Source organism: Pezoporus wallicus, unplaced genomic scaffold, assembly GCF_028554395.1.
Source record: "Pezoporus wallicus isolate ANWC-B61680 ecotype Strahan unplaced genomic scaffold, APGP_CSIRO_Pwel_v1 contig_161, whole genome shotgun sequence".
Taxonomy (NCBI): Eukaryota; Metazoa; Chordata; class Aves; order Psittaciformes; family Psittacidae; genus Pezoporus; species Pezoporus wallicus.
In genome coordinates, this window is record NW_026642654.1 from 9912361 (window position 1) to 9934829 (window position 22469).

The 22469-nt window shown below is 35.5% G+C and overlaps 1 protein-coding gene across 1 annotated transcript in view; it reads right to left on the bottom strand.

Annotated features, from left to right (window-relative positions):
• SNTG2 (syntrophin gamma 2) overlaps nucleotides 1–22469 on the bottom strand; it is a 169069-nt gene that overhangs the window by 20350 nt on the left and 126250 nt on the right. The window contains exons 13-14 of the mRNA XM_057431918.1: nucleotides 13872–13943; nucleotides 9247–9456 (exon numbers count right to left, since the gene is read on the bottom strand). Coding sequence (XP_057287901.1) covers nucleotides 9247–9456; nucleotides 13872–13943 — 282 coding nt within the window. The remainder of the gene's footprint in view (nucleotides 1–9246; nucleotides 9457–13871; nucleotides 13944–22469) is intronic.

A 22469-nucleotide genomic window follows, 5' to 3' on the forward strand; every position in this document is an offset into this window, starting at 1 on the left:
TAAAATACATTAGAAATCAAATACTGCAGAACAGCTTTTAAGATACACTGACAGTAAAAAAAAAAAAAAAAAGATATTTCAACAGCAGACAGTTTTGAACATAGATTCTTGCATTAAGACTTTATACAGTAGCTTTTTACATGTTACTAAATCATACAGGAGTGACAGAAGTAAGGTTTCTTAATGTACCCAATGTATTTACCAAAGCACAGAATTTGGTAAAAGCCTTAATACAGGACCATACAGGTCAAGAATGAGCTTTTTTGAAAATTCCACTTTTAGCATCCTCTGAGTAGCATGTGGAGATGATAAGAGCAACCAGAGTTGTTATGGTTGTACTAAGAAATATATCTCAGCCCACATACAGAGGGTGCACTAGGAGGCATACAAAATTAAACCCCTTAATTCTGAAGACAGTCTGCAAAATCTTCTTTAACAGTTTTTTCTTTTTGCATAGAACTACTTGTGCTGAACAGGAGTACTTTTCAAACTCTTTGAAATTCCAAAGTAATGAAAAAATGCACATACTTTTCTCATATTTTAGAATTACCATACTTTAAAATTCTGATTGTTATTTTAGGATAAAATATCTTATATATCACCCTTTTTTTTTTTTTTTTTAAAGCAGAACTTCTAGAAGACATTTGTGAAGTACATTGAAAGCATTCTGACTTGGAACCCACATTACATATGACCAAATGAAATGACAGTGAAATCTGACATTCATCACAAGAGTTTTCAGAAAGTTCATCCCGGACAGACTTCTGAAACTCAGGTGTATTTCTGTTACAGATAACTGTGCAAAAGGATCAATGAAATAATTTATGTGAGAGAAATCAAATGAATACCATCTTCACCTAAAAAATGTGGCAGATCCACTCATTTGGTCATAATGTTAAGGAATTAATCATGTCAAAATTAAAAGGTTATAGAACTGTGATAATCAGGGATAGACACAATTAAAACCATCTTGCTGAAACAAACCATATCTGATTAAAAATCTTGTACATTAAGTTCTGCAGTTTCTGCAGTCGAAGGCAATTCATCTTAATGACCTAAAATGACTCTTTTTCTACATTCTTGACTGGATATTAGTATAGACAATTATATTCTCTTGCAAAAGGTGGAGTTTTCAAGAAGATGTTATAGGGCTTTATTTTTAAACATAGATGTATATCTGTGGCTCAGCATATACTTATGCAAGGGACACACTGGCACTAGAAGTATTTCAACAGCCTCAAACAATGGCTCATTACACTTCCACCAAACTTCAAAGAAAATGTCTATTGATTTCAGTATAAGCGGTGCTAGCTCAGTGCTTAACCCTTTAGAAAAATAACACTTATGCTTAATATGTTCATGTTTTAAATACTGGCTTTCTCAGGATACTGCTATGCTTGAAACTTTTGCCTTTTGATCACCTATTACAATCTGAACCACACTCATAAGTAGAATTCCTGCCACACAAGAGCTGGTCTAACTGAACTAAATATCTAACTGATCTAATCAAGATTGCAAGCGACATTATTGCAGCTAACAGCAAAAATTGTTGTCTTAGTAGAGCTCTCATATAACAGACTGCCTTTTCAGAAAACTTCACCATAAGAGGGATTAAGCATTAAACCACTGTCACAGAGAGATTAGGGACACATGCACACGTGCCTGAAGCAAATGTTCATTTGCAGGCAACTGTGTTCCTGTAGAAAGATTGACAGGCCAACTAATTTCTCCTAAACTGTTATAGGTTCAGCTATTACTTGGCAAGATGAGCAGATAAATTCAGTTACAGATGCCTACTGCCGTCCATGACATTCTCTCTATAATACAAACCTATAGTTAATGTAAAACTGATCGAAGAAAGGCAACTTGCTACCTCGTGTGCTGAACAGGCAGACTATGGCTTAAAATGGTTGTAGGAAAAGGCAGTGAGGGAAATGGAAGTCAGAGGAAAAAATGAAACACCAGCAATTTAGCAGTGGTTATTCTCTAGCAGTGAAAATTCAACATGAATTCTTAAGCCTTGGTTTACAAGAGGCAAGGATTGTCCTTCCTCATCTCTGCGCCTGAGCAGCAGCTTTGTGGGCTTGTAGCAACTCATTTTTCCATAAAAAAAAAGCAAGATACAACTGTGGCTTGAATGTTTAGCAGTTTCCTACCTGTAGATTGTCCCAGGTGTAAATGCATATACCTAAGGCAGATACATATGGTTCTCAGTATCTTTCTTTGTGTTGGGGAATGGTGGAGTTTTTTCATCAGTGTGAAAAGGAATTAGAATCTAATAGCATTTCTAAAGATGACCAGTTAAATTGGAATTGTAATAAGCTTTCTGTACATAATGAAAACCATCTAAAACTTAATTGTGTGATTAAACTGAGTTATTCTGGTAACAAACTGATAAGTATCTTTTAATGACCCTATAAATCAAACCTGATCTAAATGCTTTTTAATACCCCACCTGAATTTAAGGAGGATATTCCCTTTGCTTATTTGTTTGTCTCAGAAATTGGTTCTGAAATTAGCATATTGTGTTGTTTCCATTATTAACGTGATTCCTATACATAATTCTGTTGCATATATGCTTTGTCATCATCGTGGAAGACAAAAATAAGATAGCATTGTTAATTGTATTTAGCATTTCTATATTTCAAATCTACTACTTGGAGTTCATAAGGATTACACTGTGATCAACCAATCCTGTTATCCTCTCAGATTAACATGAAGAATTAACAGATTCATAAACTAGAAACAACAATTACATCTTATTCAGACTGCCTAATTTCTGCTAGATTTTGTTTATTTAGGTGGACTTTTTTTTTTTGCTCTGTCTCAGAAGGTGATTTAGACTGTCATTTCTCAAGCACTGCTTAATTCCGAGATGCCTAGAAACAATGAGTGTGTGTGTTTTGGCTGCAGAGTTATTGAGAAAGTCTTCTGAGCATCTCAGAAATCAGGTATTTCGAAGAGTTAGGTTAGCTGTGAACACAAAGATGACCGGAAAGATACCTAATCTCTGCCCAAGTCCTAGTGTGCACACATTCTCTGATTTACTCTGATCATATCTAACTTGAGTTATAGCAAGATTAATTCAAAATGCCACTGGAAAATGATGAGAAAACAGCTTTTGTGTAGTGTTCTGGAAAGGAAACCCAGGAACTAAACTTTTCTTAGGCTGCCTCAATCTGAACATCACAAAACTGTTTCGTCAATTTTCTATAAATACAAAATCTTCAATAGCACGTGTAACTTTCATGCTAAGAAATAGCTTCAGGTGGGCTTAATTCCACACTTCTTTGCAGATTGTCCACCCTACAGTGGGAATGCAAGGAATACATGTCACTGACTAGTGCATATTGCTGTTTATATGCTCAGGTGAGACAAGCTCAGTGGCTTGTTGAGCACTCAACTTCAAGCACATGTACAGGAATGTAGCTAAAATATGCATTTATGTTCAGTGGCAAAAAAATTGCTTAGAAGCCATTTGAACTCTTATATAAAGGAATTTTTCCAGCTGGTTCCTAATTTTGAAATCATGAGTTTATTATTATCTCCATTGGACTGAGAATAAGCAGCCAAATAAATAAATAAATTTTTTCTCTTTCTGGAGGTACTCAAAATGTGGGGGCTATTTATACATTTAATGTGGTGAAAATGTAGGTTTTTAACATAAAAGTGCATTTTTACACAGTCCTTTCTGATCTCTCATTGTGATTTTACATACCATAGGAACATGCTGGAGATTTACTTTTCATGTTATAAACCAAGTATTGCTTATGACAGGTTAGGAAGTAGTACGTATGCATACAGTCACTACTACATTGATAATTTTTATGCAATATAGTCAACTGAATGCTTTTAAAGGAAAATTATGAGAAATATTATGAAAAATACTGCTTTCCTGGAAAGGTTATTGAAATCAGCTGGAAGCAATCAATTCACTTCTGTAAGCTTTCAATTAGTTCTGGTAAACCCTTCAGAGGATTTTTAACAAAAAATGAAGTAACAGTCCAGAACAAATAGCAAGTGGTCATAGGAATGAGGAGACTATTTCCTGCACTGTGAAGTAGGGATAAGAGGGCAGGATTACATGTTAAAAATAGAAATCTTTACTAGAAAAACAAGAGGTGAAAATCAAATCCTGACAACAGCATGGATACTGGAAGGCTTTGCACAATAAACAATATATGTTTCACAGAAAACATACAGATGAGAATATTATTAATGGGTTAGAAATTAATTAAAATTGATGACCTGGTAAAATCTATGACAAGATACTACAAGGAAATTAAAAAGATGAATAGAAGAGAGAATATAAAAAAGTAACTAGGATCATAACATCGGAGATAGTCCATCAAGCAAAAAATGGAAAGTCATAAAATGTTGAGCAAAGGATATAGTGTAAACCATGTCTTCAAAATAACTATGTAATTTTGTTTTGGTTTAATCATCAATAATATGGTTGCAGACTCAGGCACTTCATATAGGTCATCCTGAAGAACATACAGTGTATAGAGGGAAACGCTAATGTCTCAAACAGGAATATGGTGAACTAAGGATACTGTAAAGTATGTTACTCTCATGTCAGTCATCTTTTGTTAAGTGTGGAACACTGCTTAAGCTCACAGATAAAAACAGAGATTGGATGGACATATCAACATGAAAAAGGAATTCATTGTTGCTTACAAACAAAACCAAAATGTATTACTTGCATTTGTTTTAATAATTGTTTCTTTTGTTAGGAATTTTAATCATGGTGTTTTAGCAGCACAATATTTGTGGAAACAAAATTGAAAGCTTCATGTGGGAATTATATATAAAAAAAGCTCCAGGTCTGCTTGCAAAATTATTCACAGTATTTATTTTTGCATTTATCCTGGAACAGCTATAATCAGCAATTCTGAGCCACATTGAACAGTCTGATTTGTATGATCTGCATCAAGAATCTGACTATACAGAATGGTTCATTGTTAACTCTTAGGAAAATGACTAAATGCTAAAAATAAATACAAAAAAGATGAAAGACATACAGAAGCAGATTTGTGTTAACTGAAACATAAAGAGGGAAAACATAGGATAATTACATTGCACATTTATGTTCACTGTAAACCGGCTTTGGATTTCCAATAATGTTCACATGACATGGATTTAAGTGAAATATTATTACAACATCTGTGATTTTTATTTTCAATGTATATTCTTCACAGGAGGAATTTGTAGCATTCCGAGATCATGAATTTTATTGATAACATTTCTCTGAGCACAATACATTCATATCCCTGTCCTCAACAAATATATTTTATATATTTATTTCCAGGGTTTATTTTTCTGTGAACATCAGTCATTGAGTTACAGAACAAAGTAGAAGTACTTAAATTTAGGCACAGCAAAACTTCTTGATTATTCTGTTTTGACTGAGTGAAGTCCAACATCTGAACTTTTTTAATTTTTACAGTAAGTTATATTAAACAATCCTTTTTTACAAGCAATGTAAATGGTTTCATGAAACTAGGCTATTCAGCTGTATGGGAACTGGAAAGAGCTTGCAGCATCTGCATCACAGCTGGAAGCACAAAGGGAAAACTTTCTTCTGTGTTTAGAAATTGCTAGGTAAATGAGGAGAGTATGTAACCATGTCTCCTTACATCAAGTGTAGGCACTTTAGATGCTGCAGTACATGACTGTCCCCCTGCATGCTTTTTTCAGTCTTCTGAGAGCTCTTTCATCTAGTGAAGCAAGACTCAACCTCTCTGTCTTCTGCCACACATGTAATAAGTACAAAGATTCAAAATGCAAAAACAGTCTCTTTTTTACAGCTGACAGTAAAATGCATTACTGTTAATATTTCCTCTGCTCCCTACCAAACACTGCTCAAATATCCTCCTCTTATCCTTCTGTTGAACAAGCTTGAAGACCCAAAAGATCCAAATCATCCTACTGAGATGTTTCTGCATTAATTTAACTATCATATCCAAATCTCACATGAGTCAAGATAATTTTTTTTGGAAATTATAGTTTGAGGAGAGGGAAGAATACTGATAAAGTAACTTTAAAAAGACAACATTGAAAAACATGGAATAAAAGCCCATAATACTAAGATTACCCTGAAGAGTCAAAGAACTGGTAAGAGAGCTGGCAAATGTGCTTGCCTTTTATTTTTGAAGACCATCTACACTGTAAAACAACTTTGAAAAAAAGAAAAGAAGAAGAAAAATTACTTAATGTAAGCATCATTAATTAATCTTGCACTGTTTAGGATGCTCCAAGTGAGACAGAGAGGCTTGCTCAAATTTGTGGGAGATGATTGAAATTCTAGTTATGACTGGAAGGTCTTCACTGCCTATCCTCCACTGCAATGCTGACTTTAATTACCAGCCTCATGGAAATACTTTTTAATGCACTTCTTTCATGTCACAACTGCCTTCCTAGTTCTATTGCATTGTTATTGCTCCCATCTGTCCAAATTATGCTATTGAGACTACCATATATTTTATAGGAATAACATATGTATATATATAGCACGTAAGTTTGCTTGCTGTCGTTGTTTGTAAATAGACTCATTTCATCAGGATCACTGAATTTCACGGTTTCTTGGTACACTCCTTTTTTAAGCATTTGCAGCTTGAAATACAGCTTTAATCATAGAATCATAGAATAGTTAGGGTTGGAAAAGACCTTAAGATCATCAGGTTCCACCCCCCCTGCCATGGGCAGGGACAATTCACACTAAGATAGCTGAAAGGAGAATGATATTGTGAGGGGGATATCCTCCTGCTTTATTGCATTCTTTCTGTCATTTAATGCTGCTGCCTTTTTCAGAAGAGATGTATTAAAAAAAATCACATAACACAGGCAGCAAAAATGCAAAAGCACCATTGCATCTTAATATTTCTTTTTATAAACTGTGTAAAGACAGGATCTTCCCAGAAATACAACTCTTATAGAAACACCAAACACAAAGAATGTGTACAGGGTAAGGTTAACAATGATTCTGTCAAAGCAAAGATCCTAATGACCCTTAACAGTAAACAGAATCAAGCCACATGTAAATAAGAATGGTTGAAATGCCACAGTGCAACCCAACACATACCATGAATCTTGCCCAATCACTTATGAATAAAAGTTACATTCCAACTGCAATTATGGTCCTTCTCCAAAAGAAAGAATTTTTTATAGACAATCTCACCTACTGGTGACAACCTTCAATTTACTGGATACCAAAATGCCGTTTCTTTTTCTATGGCTTAAAATAATCTATGTAATGTTAAATTGCACCTCATTCATGCTGTTCTTGATATCCTTCTGAAAAGAAGGTAATTCAAAGCAGAATTTATATTTTGAAGAAAGAAAGAAAATAGAGGAGTCAAAAGATTTTTCACTGCTGGAGAGTGACCACAGCACTTTGCATCCAACTGACAGAGCGAGTTACAACAAACTTGAAAGTATGCAACTGAGTGAGAGAAAATTAAGATATGGGAACACACACATGGAGACTTAAACACTGTAATCAGGTTTTTAACTGAATACCTTTCCTGGAAGTATCAGACTGGTTAAACCACAACTAGAAGAAATATTAATGTCTTCTGTGCGATACAGGTCTAGAGGGCTGATGGATTGAAAGGACAAGAGATCATTCCAGAAGCAAAGAATTGTTCCTTGATTTTAAGATTGTTAGGAGGGAAAGGAACAAATGCTAAGTTTTAACAATTAATACTTCAGAAATCAAACCATATATAGATCCAGATAATCTCCCTTTGTTATACTTAATTTTCATAGAATCATAGAATGATTTGAGTTGGGATGGACATTGAAGATTATCTAGTTCCAACCTTCCTGTTTTTTTTATATGGATAATAGATAGGACAATTGAGCGGCTGCTCAAACAGTCGGATCATAATTTTTGAAGAGTTCATGTGAGAAAACACTTTATGCATACTCACTATGCATTATTAGCCCCTCCCTGATGCTCAGCAATTAATTTTTTTTTTCTGAAGAACTGCATCCCAAAAGAGCAGGAGCAACAGCATCACCATTACAAAATCTTTTTTGTTACTTTAGCAGCCTGAAGAGACAATTGGAAGGGTTCTAAAGAAGCACCTGCAAACCTTGTTAGAATCCCAGAGACTCTGAAATCTAGAAGAGCAGATTTAATACCTGTGCTACGACTCCTGCACCTTGCAAGCTGTGCTAATGCAATGCTGTGATTTAGTCCTCTTACTACTGCAAACACCTTTATGAGGTCCCTGCAAACCCACATATATCAGATAAAGCTTGCATTTATGCTTAAACTGTGTAAATGTTTTTAATTGGAAAAGGCCTATACTCTTTATGCATGTATTCCCATACAACAGGTCCAGTTCACTTGGGAGTATGGATCTTGATGTTCAGCAAGTAACTTCTTTATATAACAGTATAGAGGTGCTTTAAGCTGCAACTTAAATAAAAATCAATTTACCTTCTCTGTCTTCATACCATAAAATATCTCATTTAGAATAAAGTATCTAGTTTATGAGAAGCGCATTGTTCGGACTCCGCTCACTGATTCTAATGGGCACTTAGCTACCACCATGCTAATAGACACCTGCATTTAGAAAACTATACCAGAAAACTTGATCTTAAATTTGAAACCACCTAATGGGAAATGCACCCTCAGATCTGAGAAAATAATTGACTTGAGAATTTTACTAGCCAGGAGAAAGTAATGATATGCTGTTTAATTTTGAGAATTTAAGACTATCACAAATGTTCATTTTTATGCTTAGTCTTCAGAATTTTCCAGTGTTAACAAGGACAATCCCAATTGACAATTAACAATGTAAGAGCAAAATATTTCTTCAGTGAGAATAGAAACATTATGTAAAACATAACATATTTACCTTATGTGAATGAAAAATAAGCTTTCTGATAGAAAAATGTTCAGGGTAGACTAAATAATCTCTGCAGAATCTGCTTTCCCGTAGTAAAACGTATTAATTATCAGTTTGTGATAATCAAGACCAACTTACACTTTACTACTTCCAATTTTCTAACTGTCCTACCATGTTCACAGACTTACTACATGGTCACTGACATACAAATACTGACGTGATGATGCAGCTTTCAGAAGCCTTGGGTGTATTAACATGTACTGAGGTCCTTAGTCACGGGGCACATCAATCTGATGCAAGTATTAAACATACTATTCATCTAAAAATTTGTTATACTTTTTTAACTGATGAAATGGCTCCAGGATTTAAATTATTCATTACTTACCCCTGTTCTTTGAACTTCCAAGAAAATCGCTCTTTGAAATGATTTCTCCCACACTGCCAATTCGCTGCCCAGCTCTACATTGAAATAATGACTCTTGCCATGTCCAACCGTAACACTGAAGCAATACGGCCTCTGGTCTTCAAGATCAAAGTCCTGATGAATACCTAAATACAAGTTTGCTTGTAGCCAGCAATCGTCAGCAAGCCAGAGCTGAAAGACATATTTCAGTATATGATTCTTCATCTAGCAAAAACAGTTAAAGCAACATTGTCTTTCTGTAAGTAAGGGGTACTCAGATACGTTATGTCATTATGCTTATAATTACTTTGTACAAATGTTCTGAAAATTAAGTAATAATTTCACAGACAACTTATCTCTTTTGTTCTTATTCACTTTACCCTGTGTCATATAATCCAAGCTACTTGTGCAGTTTCAAAATACAAAGTTACCTAAGCAATATATGCATAATTTAAAAAGAGTTCGTAAAACACTATATTGTTTACAGTGAAAAGAAAAGAAATCCCTGAATTGTCTGAACTCAGTTCAAGAGTTGTGTAGCAGCTTTACAGAAGAATATAACTACTCCATTGTAACTGGGTTCCAATATGTTAAACACTAGGGAATGCATTAATTTATCAAGCACTGAAGGGCTAATTCTGGAAATGATAATGTGAGCTTTCAAATGCCCCCTAAAAGCTGCCAGTGCTGCTCAGCAACTACAAGTGAAGTGAAGTGAGATCCTACCAACACCTTCAAGATGAAAAGAAACTTCATAGTAGTCTTTTATAATTATCCCTGTAACAGAATGTTTTGTAAATGAAAACAAATTGTGACCAGAAACTTTCCAAGACTTCATTGACTATCATACATGTAGACAAAAATAAAATTAAATAAAAAAAAAATGCAAACATATCTGTGTACTTTCAGATGGGAACTGAAAATATTGCTTGTCCTGGTCAATTACTGAAAACATAAACTAGCAAATATAACATTCTGCAATTTACCCAAGTCAACCAAGTTAACTGTAAACTAAGGATGTTTTGCGGGGCACCTCAGAAGCAGCCACCAAAATGTAAACAGTACTTTGTTGTTAAAAATGGCTCTACAGCTATCCGAGAACAGTCTTCAAGGAATTCAAAACTTGTTTTACGATGCTCCTTTAGACTGCTGAAAGTGAAGTGGAACGAAATGCCTATACATAATCTGATGCTCAGCAGCTATGGAGTGACAGGTTTTACATCTGTATCTGCTTCACAACTCAATGCCGCTCATTCTGGCTTGCAGAGTATTATATTAATATCTTTACTTTGTGTGTGAAAATGAGACGTGTGAAAATACCAAGTAATAAAACAAAATCAAATGATTTTAAGACAGGTGGCTTTTAAAAATGTATCTAGTATTCTAACCCCTGAAAAATACAGGTTTTCAGTAACAGTTTCAGTGAATATATAGTATGAGGCAAGGTACAGGAAGAAACATATGTGATAAAAGTGATTATGGTTTCAGTCATCTGTTTGTTACTACTAAACGTCCATGAATAAGCTACAGCATGAGATATATGCATGATTGTGTATGCAAGTGTGTACCTATATGCATGTATACACACACACAAATCTAAAACATAGCAAACATTTTGTTTTAAAATGTAATTTCCATATTGGATTTATTGGATTCTTATTTTTCATGTCTAACTATTGTGTCATAATAAACACAGATGACAAGGTGTGTAACAGATGCACCTCTCCTTAAAACCCACCTTTTGTGGAAAGATTCAATAGCAGTCTCCACCACAGCTTTGCACTAGTTCTAACTAGCTTCTGAAACTACTTAGGAATACTCTTTCCAAATGGCAGTTTTTACGACGTAAACTCCATCTTTCAGTCTCCAGTGTACAAATCCTAACTGCTTAGGATTTATTCCTATCTTTTTGGATTTGCTCAGTTTGCCTCACTGTCATTTATGCCAAAGAATCAACAGAAAAGAGGTTAAAGAGTTGAATTTGAGGTTTTGCACTTTAACTAATGTATTCATGAAGACTGGCAATTAAGCATTCATTTGTTAAAATGTCAAGAACATTAAAGAGTTGAATCCTGGGTAGTTTATTTCCCACTGCTTTTTGTCAATGAAAAAGTAGCACAGTATTTGCTTTAAGGATAGATTGAAAATATGAGAATATGCAAGGAAGGACTGAGTTTTAAAGCAGTAGCAGCATTTAAAGAAAAAAAAAATCCAAAACTCAAACCACAGCAAAATCTTTTCAAGAGACACAATGAGTTTATATTTCATTGTTGTCTGACTTATTTATCAGAAGAAAGTAAATTTTAAAATAGATTAATGGACAGAACCTCCCCCTTCCACCCCAACCCATTCCCACTTAATGATTGCAGGTTTACAACAGAATAAGAACAGGTAGTGATGAGCTGCAAAACTGGCAGCTGACATCAGCAGAACCTCTTATAGCAGCTTGTTAAAGGGACTGATAACTCCCTAAAATGCAGATGTAGGCTCATTTGAGAGATATTTTTTTGTAGATTTCTATCAAATTCCCTGTGCTCCTTGATCCGCTCTCTGTTGGTTGTGTGCTCCTTTTTCTGTCGGCTGTAACTTCATCACATTTTCAGTTTTTTTTTTTTTTATTTAGTTTTTGAATCAGTCAAAAAAACTGGTGCAGAAAGCATGCCCGTGTTTCTGTAAGTCAGTTTGGGACAATTAGTTTGAGCAATCAGGACACAGAACCCCCTGTCACCCCATTTTTTGAAGAATTTGGATGTTTAGGGCTACAGAGAACTCCTTGCTATGGTGAACAGGGCAATAAAGGAGAATGGAGTGTTATTATTAGGTCTATGAATTCTTTGTTTGTTTCCTTTTTTTTTTTTTCTTTCTGTAAATTGTACTGAATAACTATGTTGAATCCGGAAGAAAACCCAACCCAAAAAACTTAATCTGTTCTCCTTTGGTGCAATGTTAGGTCAGGATCTGTACAGGTAACAGAGCAACAGCCTTCCCTCTCCACATTAGTACAGGGTTGAAGGATGAACAGCAGAGAGGACAGCAGCTGGTGAGAAATAAAGCTGCTTTGTAATTTTTCAGCGAAAACAGCATTTTATCTGTGTGATAAACACATAAATGTATTGGCTTTCGCAAATCATAGGTGTGGTTATGTGGATATAACTGACCAGTTTACAATAACAGAAACAAATCTCGCAAGATTAGACAACAAGTTAAAAAGGGCCAGAACTCTAGAGCAAAATGGAGTCACACAGCAAAAGAATTTGTAAAGGTAAAAGAAAGGGGGGGGGGCTTGATATAAGAAAAGCTAGTGCCTGAAAATCATAGTTAAAGTACTTTTTAGCTTAACTGAGGTTGTGGAAAGAGAACAATATTTATGTTGTAAGTCTGTGGAATGTAGTGGCTGCACTAAACATGAGTTAATTGTTTCACACTAGTCTTCTAAGTATCTTTAGTTTTAAAGAACAACGCTTGTGTTGTAAGTCTGTGGTGAGATAACAGGATTTAGTGGTCCCACTAAACATGAACGACTTATTTCAAACCATCCTTCTACTTATCAGTTAATTTAGAGACAGAGCCTCTCAAACATCTGCCAGCTTGGGATACCCCTTGTCTGCCCATCCTGCAATAAATTTTGCAGGAAAGTCACACTGTTTTAAATCATTGCTAGTTATCAGAATTACAGATATGGCTGGTTTCAGCTAGTTGTGTGATTATTGGGGCGTCCAACTGTGCCAAAGGTGAAATGTACACTGTGAGGAAGACTGCTTACTTCATCTTGAAGACCCTTGAAGACCCCTAAAGACCCCTACTCACAAGAGGAAGACTGCTCACTTCATCCTCAAGACCCCTGCTCACAATCACCCGAGAGCAGTGCACAGATGCCAAGAGGAGGGGACTTGTGATAATAAGTTCCAGGAGCTAGTTATAATATTCCCTGCCTATATGCAGGAATTACGAATATGCATGCAACTAATATAATAGTGAGATACAACTTATTAGAAAATATCTTCTGTAAGTCAATTCTTTAAACAGACTACTAAGGTTTTGACCAAAATCCTTTCATGGACCAAGTTAAACAGAAAGCATGACGCTGTCTCTAGGTGGTGGAATATAATGAAGAATTCTGTAGTACACAAATACACCATGTTATCCTTTGCAAGGTCAAACCCACTATAATATTTGGAAATTACACGTGATCTGAAAAGGACATAATTTAATACTTCTAATTACTGAAATTACTAAAGTATCTTTGTATAGATCAGGAATTACAGTAATAGCAATCTTCATCACATTCACTGAAAAATCTGACCCACTAAGAAAAATGTGATATCCAGCTTCATTATGCTTAGCTGATGCCTTTATACAACCAGCTGTAATATTGACAATTTTCTTCAAAATGGAAGCATTTTAGTAACTTGCGGACTTGGAGCTTAGTCCATTTTCTCATCCTTAGATAGCTAATGCACTAGCAATTCCAAATACTTTTTTTTAACAACAGATGCCCTATTTGAATGTTACCTGCCCCTAGTTAAGATTAACTTGAGTTTACAATTAACAGAAAAAGGCAAGCTTTCTTTACTAAATAATATCATTGTAATTGTTAGGAAACCTACCTTGTGAATTTTAAATAGAACCTCACAGAGGTTATAGATTTTTTCAGCTCGTACCCAGTCTAGTGTGCTTACCTACAATATCAAAAGAAAACAATAGGAACACATTCATTACGCTAAAATCATGTACAGATAAAAAAATATAAATATTTCACCCATCATTGTTCTATGGATGTTCTAAGTATAATATAGGCAAATTACTATATTTAATATCCACCATTTAGAAAAGACTGTCAAACAGCATTCAATTTTTACAGAAACAGCATCTACAGGAGTCTTACTATAATTAGATGATTTTATTTAGAAGATATTTAATTGATTTTTTCCCATTATTACTATAGTATGATGGAAACATCTTTGTAATCTCTTTGAGGAGTTATATATTTATTTTCCAGTATGCTAGCACAGAAAAACCAGAGTATCAAACCCAGTCATACAATCTTACAATCTTACAAAAATCTTACAATCAAAAGACCAAGATGTCTTCCTAATTTCATATTTGAGTTTACATACACTAAGGCACCAATATCTTAATCTTTACACTAGAAACTGAAAAGGGCGGTGATTGCAAAATTTGAATTTAAGAGTGTAAACTGTGTGCTTAATAATGGATATAAAAAACAGTTTTGCTTTTCTTTTGATTTCGTTACTGTATCCTGTTGACATGATAGGCTGCTAAAATTTAATGGTTAGAACATTTGAAGTTTCCCCTAAATTCTAGTTCACGATATAACGTCATACCTGTTTTCTTTTAAAAACAGAACCTAGCCTATGTTGTTCCATAAGAAAAATACAAGGGGAATATACATTATTTTGCTTGCATATTTTTGAGCAAAATTGTAGCTCTCAGTGAATGCACAGGAATGGTTGCATATGTGAAGAACGTGACTAAATTGTAACTCTGAGGCTTTTAACACATGGGTATAAGTGTTTTGGTGACTCTAAGAGCAACTGGAATACTACAGCACATGCAGCTTTTTCCTGTTACTGCTGCCTACCAAAATGAAGAAAACAGAAAAAATAAATTATTTAGCTAAAGCAAAATTAGGCTGTAAAACATCTGGCTTCTGTGGATGAAAATTAACTAGGAAATACTATGACATTCAGTATCATGTTCTTTTTCTCTGTATTCACAGTGTCACATTGTTCACCTATAATAATCTTGTTCCTGATGTTTTGCATGAAGATCAAGATGGGCTTTTTTTTTTAAATTTATTTTTAAAGTTGAATTTCCAGGTCCTTGTAGATTCTAAACCATTAATCAAAATTATAATAAAATGCTGAAAATCTAAACCAGCACAGCACTTAGGAGCAGACTGATGTGACTTCTATTGTGGTTAAATGTTATTTCAGAGTGCTGTTGGAGGAGTAATGTGAGCTTTATTTCTAATCTTACATGCTGTTATGTCCGCTACAACTGAAACTAATTATTGAGTAGATCTCACAGCTATGTGTTTCAAAGCAGTGTTTCAGAATTTACCTGAATTCTTTCTTCTTAATGAGGAAACCATCCCACCTAAATTTAGACATCAACAGTGTCTAATCTTAACAACCTAACCTAATTCTTGATAAACTAATCTTAATGCCAACATATTGGGAAAGAAGAAAAAAACAAAAACCAAACAAAAAAGGTAGCCCTTTCTCCCAGTTAGTCTGTAACTTTAGCTTAGATCTTTATCTTTGAGATGATTAAATTTATTTGAGATGAATCACCTACTGCAAATGGGACTGAAGACCTCTGGAAAAGCAAGTTCTATCACAACATCTTTTCAGGATATAAACGGACTCCATTTGACAGTTCTTATATTTTAACAATCAAACGACATCTCTTGAATACAATGCATGTAATAGAGTATGTAAAACCATGTTATGTACTTTCTCTTTCCGCTTTATTATGAGCAATTTCTTATCATAGATTAAAGCGTGAAACATTACATATTGTTAACTTAAAAAGTCCTACGTACCATTTAAATCTAATGTTAGGTGTTTTAGAAAATTAAAACAATTTCAGGTATTGTACTTGTCCTCCCATCACATCATAAAATATATTAGTTTTCAGTCACAGATTTCTAATTTTTAGATTTCTGTTACTTTTTTCTCTCTAGGAAGGTCCATTCAGGATTTTATCTGAGTTCTGTTTTTTAAGTTTTGCTACAAGTAAGAAATAAGACATGTTTAGAAATAACTAAAACTGAGTAATTATAAAGCTGATTCATAAAGAAATATTACACATTTAATCATGCTCACATACAGCAAGTACTGCAGGTTTTTGCTTAATCGTACTTACAGGGAAATATTTTTCAGTTTGATGAGTGTTTTGAAAAGAAAATTATTAAATAATACAGGCTTTGGCCCATTACTTTTGGTCCTCAAAAGACATCTTCATGCTCATTGCAAAATGAGATTTATAGCCTAGAATGGTGGCTAGTTCATTATTTGGTCTTGAATTTCTCAAAGGGAAAGATATTTTTAATGTATCTCAGTTAAAAGTAGGAGAATCCTTCATGCCTATCAGTGGTTAGACAAGATATAAAAGCATAAACACTGACTTAATCTGCTGTTTATGAGACTGAATTTAATGATGCAGACTATAACCTAAAAGCTGTTGGGACATGACTGAACTTTCATTTGCTCATATCCTTTGTTTTGATTCCCGAAGACTAATTTAAACCATTGGGGTTCTTTGCCGCTTCTAATGCTGCTACCATGGATAATGGTGACACTGCTGTGCCATTAAATTCACTCTGAATACTTCAGCCTTCTCCCCATTATCCTGTGCATCTCTTTAATCCTTAGACTCTGTAACCTCTTATGACTTTTTCAGCAAAGATAGCTATTGATGCTGGTAACTGTCAGCAGTTACCTATATAAACCAAGAGATTCTTTTATTGAATATGTCAGGGAAAGGATACTTTACTTATAGCCAAGAGTGAAACAGTCGGAATATCATAGTGTGCAAGGTCATCAGAAGAACATGAATGACATGTTGAGAGGGATTTTAAGGAGGGGAAACAAACGTACTACAAAGGGATACTAGAATCCAAAGTGACAGCTGACATTATTTATAATTTTCTCAGAACTATCATAGTATATCCAAGTTTAAAATGTCATTGTTATAAATTGCGTTTAAAAAAAAATCACAAATGATCTTATACTTCTAGTCAACAAGAAAAAATGGAAAGAATCAGAAAAGTTCACAAAAGTGCAATATCCTTCATTTGCCTTAAAGGATGTTTCAGTTTATTTCAGGTTTCTCTATCTTCATGCATTTAATAACCAGGTAATGATAAGTAACTAAGATAAATAAGATACTGAAATATATTTATTAAGCAATAAGCTTCTCTCATTATTTCCACTTGGAATATAGTTATTCCATACATTGCAATTTCTTGGGATTATTTTAGCATAACAAGGTAATTATTTTTAGTAAAGCATTTGACAAAATGTTTTGAAAAAGAAATATTTAAAATTTGTCACTTAATAAGACATACTTTCACTCATACTAGTTTAGTCCTGAAAGAGCATCAAAAATAATGTAAAAATTCATGGAAGTACAAATTAGCATTCACTGAGCTTCCACTTTAACTCTTGTTTATTTAATATATAAATTTGTGACCAACAGTAGCTGAATGTTATTGTTATAAATTTGATGGATGAACTAGCCAGTGGATAAAGAATTAGCTGGATGGTCACATGCATCAACAGCTGAATGTTCAATTGGAGACCAGTAACGAGTGGTATCCCTCAAGGATCAGTTCTGGGACTGATCCTGTTCAACATCTTTATCAGTGACATGGACTGTGGGATTGAGTGTGCCCTCAGCAAGTTTGCCAATGACACCAAGCTGTGTGGTTTGGTTGAAACGCTGGAGGGAAGGGATGCCATCCAGAGGGACCTCGACGTGCTTGTGAGGTGGGCTGATGCCAACCTCATGAAGTTTAACCATGACAAGTGCAAGGTCCTACACCTGGGTCGAGGCAATCCCAGGCACAGCTACAGGCTGGGCAAAGAAGAGATTCACAGCAGCACTGGGGTATTGGTCAATAAGAAACTAAACATGAACCGGCTTCAGTGTGCGCTAGCAGCTCAGAAAGCCAAACACACCCTGGGCTGCATCAAAAGGAGTGTGACCAGCAGATCGAAGGAGGTGATCCTGCCCCTCTACTCTGCTCTTGTGAGACCTCACTTGGAGTATTGTGTGCAGTTCTGATGTCCCCAGCTTAAGAGGGAGCTGTTTAATCAAGTCCAGAGGAGGGCCATGAGGATGATCAGGGGACTGGAGCACCTCCCATATGAAGATGGGCTGAGAAAGTTGGGGCTGTTCAGCCTGGAGAAGAGCAGGCTGCGTGCAGACCTTATAGCAGCCTCCAGTATCTGAAGGGGGCCTGCGAGGATGCCAAAGAGGGACTTTTCATCAGGGACTGCAGTGATAGGACAGGGTGGCAATGGGTTCACACTTGAACAAGGGGAAGTTCAGGTTAGATATAAGGAAGAAGTTCTTTACTGTGAGAGTGGTGAGGCACTGGAACAGGTTGCTCAAAGAAGTGGTAACTGCTCCATCCCTGGCAGTGTTCAAGGCCAGGTTGGACAGAGTTTTGGGCTACATGGTCTAGTATGAGGCCCGCAGCAGGGGGTTTAGAACTAGGTGATCTTAAGGTCTTTTCCAATCCTAATCATTCTATGATTTATGTTTTTATTGGAAGACCAATTGGTTACCTAACACAATGTATTATCCTGGGCTGCATCAAAAGGAGCGTGACCAGCAGGTCAAAGGAGGTGATCCTGCCCCTTTACTCTGCTCTTGTGAGACCTCATTTGGAGTATTGTGTACAGTTCTGGTGTCCTCAACGTAAAAAGGACATGGAACTGTTGGAACAAGTCCAGAGAAGGGCCACGAGGATGATCAGGGGACTGGAGCACCTCCCGTATGAAGACAGGCTGAGAAAGTTGGGGTTGTTCAGCCTGGAGAAGAGAAGGCTGCGTGGAGACCTCATAGCAGCCTTCCAGTATCTGAAGGGGGCCTATAGGGATGCTGGGGTGGGACTCTGCATTAGGGACTGTAGTGATAGGACAAGGGGTAACGGGTTAAAACTTAAACAGGGGAAGTTTAGATTGGATATAAGGAGGAAATTCTTTCCTGTTAGGGTGGTGAGGCACTGGAATAGGTTGCCCAGGGAGTTTGTGAATGCTCCATCCCTGGCAGTGTTCAAGGCCAGGTTGACGAAACCTTGGGTGAGATGGTCTTGTGTGAGGTGTCCCTACCCATGGCAGAGGGGTTGGAACTAGATGATCTTAAGGTCCGTTCCAACCCTAACTATTCTATGATTCTATGATTATGTGATATATTGAATACTTGGGTTTGTAGATATTTGGATATATTATTCCTCTCAAAATAACATATTTGTAACTCACAGATAACAGTGAGCTGATCACAAAGATAATAAAAAGGAACAAATATAGAAAAACAGGAATTGAAAGTTACAATTTTAAGTCCATAGTGAGAGACTGAAGTAAGAATGTAGAGTTAAAAAAGTGCCAAATATTGCAGTACTTTTTACTTCAGCATGAATTTAGTAGTTCTTAATATTTTAAAAACTGGCATTACATTAGATTTCTGAGAATAAACAAACTTCTAACATCTAGTTTTACCTAGTTAGTCCAAGTAATCTCAAATATACTTAGCTTTAAAAGTCTGTTAATCATTGATTTTAATTTGTAAAGTAATCATTTAAAATAGAGAAAACAATAAAGTTAAATTCATTTTGGCACATGCATGTAGTAAACAAAGAACTGAAAAAGTTACTTCCTAGAAGAGAATTCTGCAATTATAATATAGGTGTAAAAGACTTCCATGCCTATTCAGGTATCAGCACTAAAGGATTGACTAGACATGAGACATAAATATGGGGTGCATGTAAAAGTGAATCATACTTCCAGACTCCTTAAAGTCAAATGGAGCTAATATGTTGGAGTTTCTGTGAACACTGAATCTGTATGTAGAATTCTCCAGTGTCCCCCAGTATATATATATATATATATATATATATATATACACAAGAAAAATAGAATACATTTAAAGAGTAAAACTTAGGGAAAAAAAAAAAAAAAGACCAAAATGGCTGTAGTACTTATTACTGGAATACAGAGAATGCTGCATTATCTGACAATTAAGCTGAAACATCTGACCCACCTAGAAATATTAAAAAGGTTTAGGCAAAAGATTAAATAGTTTTAGTTCAGGAGCAATTAATTTCACTGGTTTCTACACTCTTCAATGGAAAACAAATGAGCCAAGTATAATTAAAAAAAAAAAAACAAAAACAAAACAAAACACAAAAAACCCTAAAAGATATTGAAAAGGAAAAAAAAAATTAAGAAATGTTCTTGAGATGAACTATGATATAGCAGTGTAAGAAGTCTAAATTTTTCCAAACCAAATTAAACTTGATGGTACAAAACACACACTAAAGAGCAGTCATATCCTAGTAAATATGTAAACAAATTTAAATGAAGAATTGTGTGTAGAGTTAGGAAGTTCACCAAAAGTATTCACGGTTAAGTCTACACTCTCCAAGTCATTGCTACCTCTTTCCTAACACGTTACATTGACATTATAATGTATGAAATTACAAATACTTAGAACTTATATAGCAGTGCTCTCTAACATTCAAAGCACTGCTCATGTGCTAATTACATTATATCAGCAAGTTTCTTCTCTGTAGTGTTTTTACAGGTGGAACGATGTTTGTTACTTTCACATAATTCTTGTATTTCTTCCTTTTCTTAAAACTGTAAGTACCACATGGAGTGATTGCCTAGCTGCCTTCACATAAACCACTTCAGGGCTATTTATTTAATCATGCTGAAAAAAGATAGTTTTGTAATTAAGGATAACAAAACAGATACAAAGACATGGCTACTTTGAAGACTTGATTGTAAAAGCCACAGTGAACTACGTGGAAGACATAAAAATGAACCAGTAAAAACCTCCCCTATATATAGCCTGTATTCCATAAAAACAAAACATTGCATTTTTCTGGAAATTTTCAGTGACATAAAAAAGTAGTTTCGTTTTGGAGGACAGTTTTGAATACTGTCTCCACAATTTCTTCTAGAATGTGAATCCAGAACCTTTTCAAGATCTGAAAACTGACAGAAATGTATCAGATGCTTTTAGGATGTAATAAAATACTGCTTGTATATTAACATTGACACAATAATAACTTCTATTCATTCAGCTGTGTTTTTTTGCATCTGAAGTTTTCAGAAATGTGTTATAATTCTAATACACCAATCTGTAAAGGAAATCTGTGAATTTCTTAAATACATTCAGATAAGCCACTTTAGGGATGCAGAAAGACCATTCTCTGTTAATCACATAATTCTTGATATTTACTTTTATGGTAAAGCTTCTACATTTTTGGAAACACCATCTGAGATGTTGTTGAAATGGAGTATAAATAGAGTATTATTTTCCAAAGTAATTTCTTTCATATTATAATATCCACATTTTTTCCACTTTCTTTTTTTTAATTTTTGCCCACGGCTAACTATGTTTTTCATTCTTAACGAAAGTTAGCAGCTGTATTTACATTCATATAATCTTTTTCACGCAATGACGTAGAAAAAGAGTAGAAATTGTATCAGATCCTTTTACAAGCAGTTGCAAAGTTATGTGTAAGGTCATTACAACTAAAGATAACTGTAAGTCATTACTCTGTGCTCACTATATTAATACACTGATACACTACACTGATTGCATATACAAATAGCAGTAACTTTGTAGAAACATATCTGAAATAAAACATGTTAAACTCTAACCTTCTAAAGATCAATTAAGTCGAAACATCTGTCTTTCTGTGATAGAGCAATCAATTTTTTAAATACCTTGCCTGCACTAAGCAGAGCAATGCCCAGCCAGTCTCCAAGCAATGGCTACTTTTGAAGACCAAATCCCTGTTTTTCTTGCAGAGCATGATGGTTTATGAGACATAAGATCCCTTTTGGTCTATTTGGGTCTGCTGCCCTGACTGTGTCTTCTCCCAACCCCTTGCCCACTCTCACCCTACTCGCTGGGTGAGCAGTGTGACAAACAGAGAGGAATGCTCTGCAAGTACTGCTCAGCATCAGCCAAAACACTGACTGCTGTACTACACTGTACTACACTGTTTTATCACAAACCCAGTGCCATATGGGCTGCTGTGAAGAAAGTTACCTCCATGCCAGCCATGCCCAGGACATGCCCCACCAAGGAGCAGGGCAGCTATAGGGACTGAGGGCAGCTCTCTCTGGGCACCAGGAACCTCCCCATGGGCACGGATGGGCTGAGGGTGGGCCTGGATGTGGGCCCAGAATATTGGAGCCTGTGGCTGGGCATGACAGGACTGTGGAGAGCTGAAGACTGGTCCTGCTGCATTGCTGGGGCAGGGAGGGGCTGAAGTGGGTTCCTGGGTTGTGGGATGGGTTGGGGAGCCCCGTATAAAGGGGTCAGGGACAGAGGTCCTCCCAGGACACTGATAATCAGCTTTCTAGACCAGGTTTGAATTCTCCAGGTGGGTGGTTGTTGAAAACTGCCAATTTCCTGTTTTGTTTTGTTTTCCT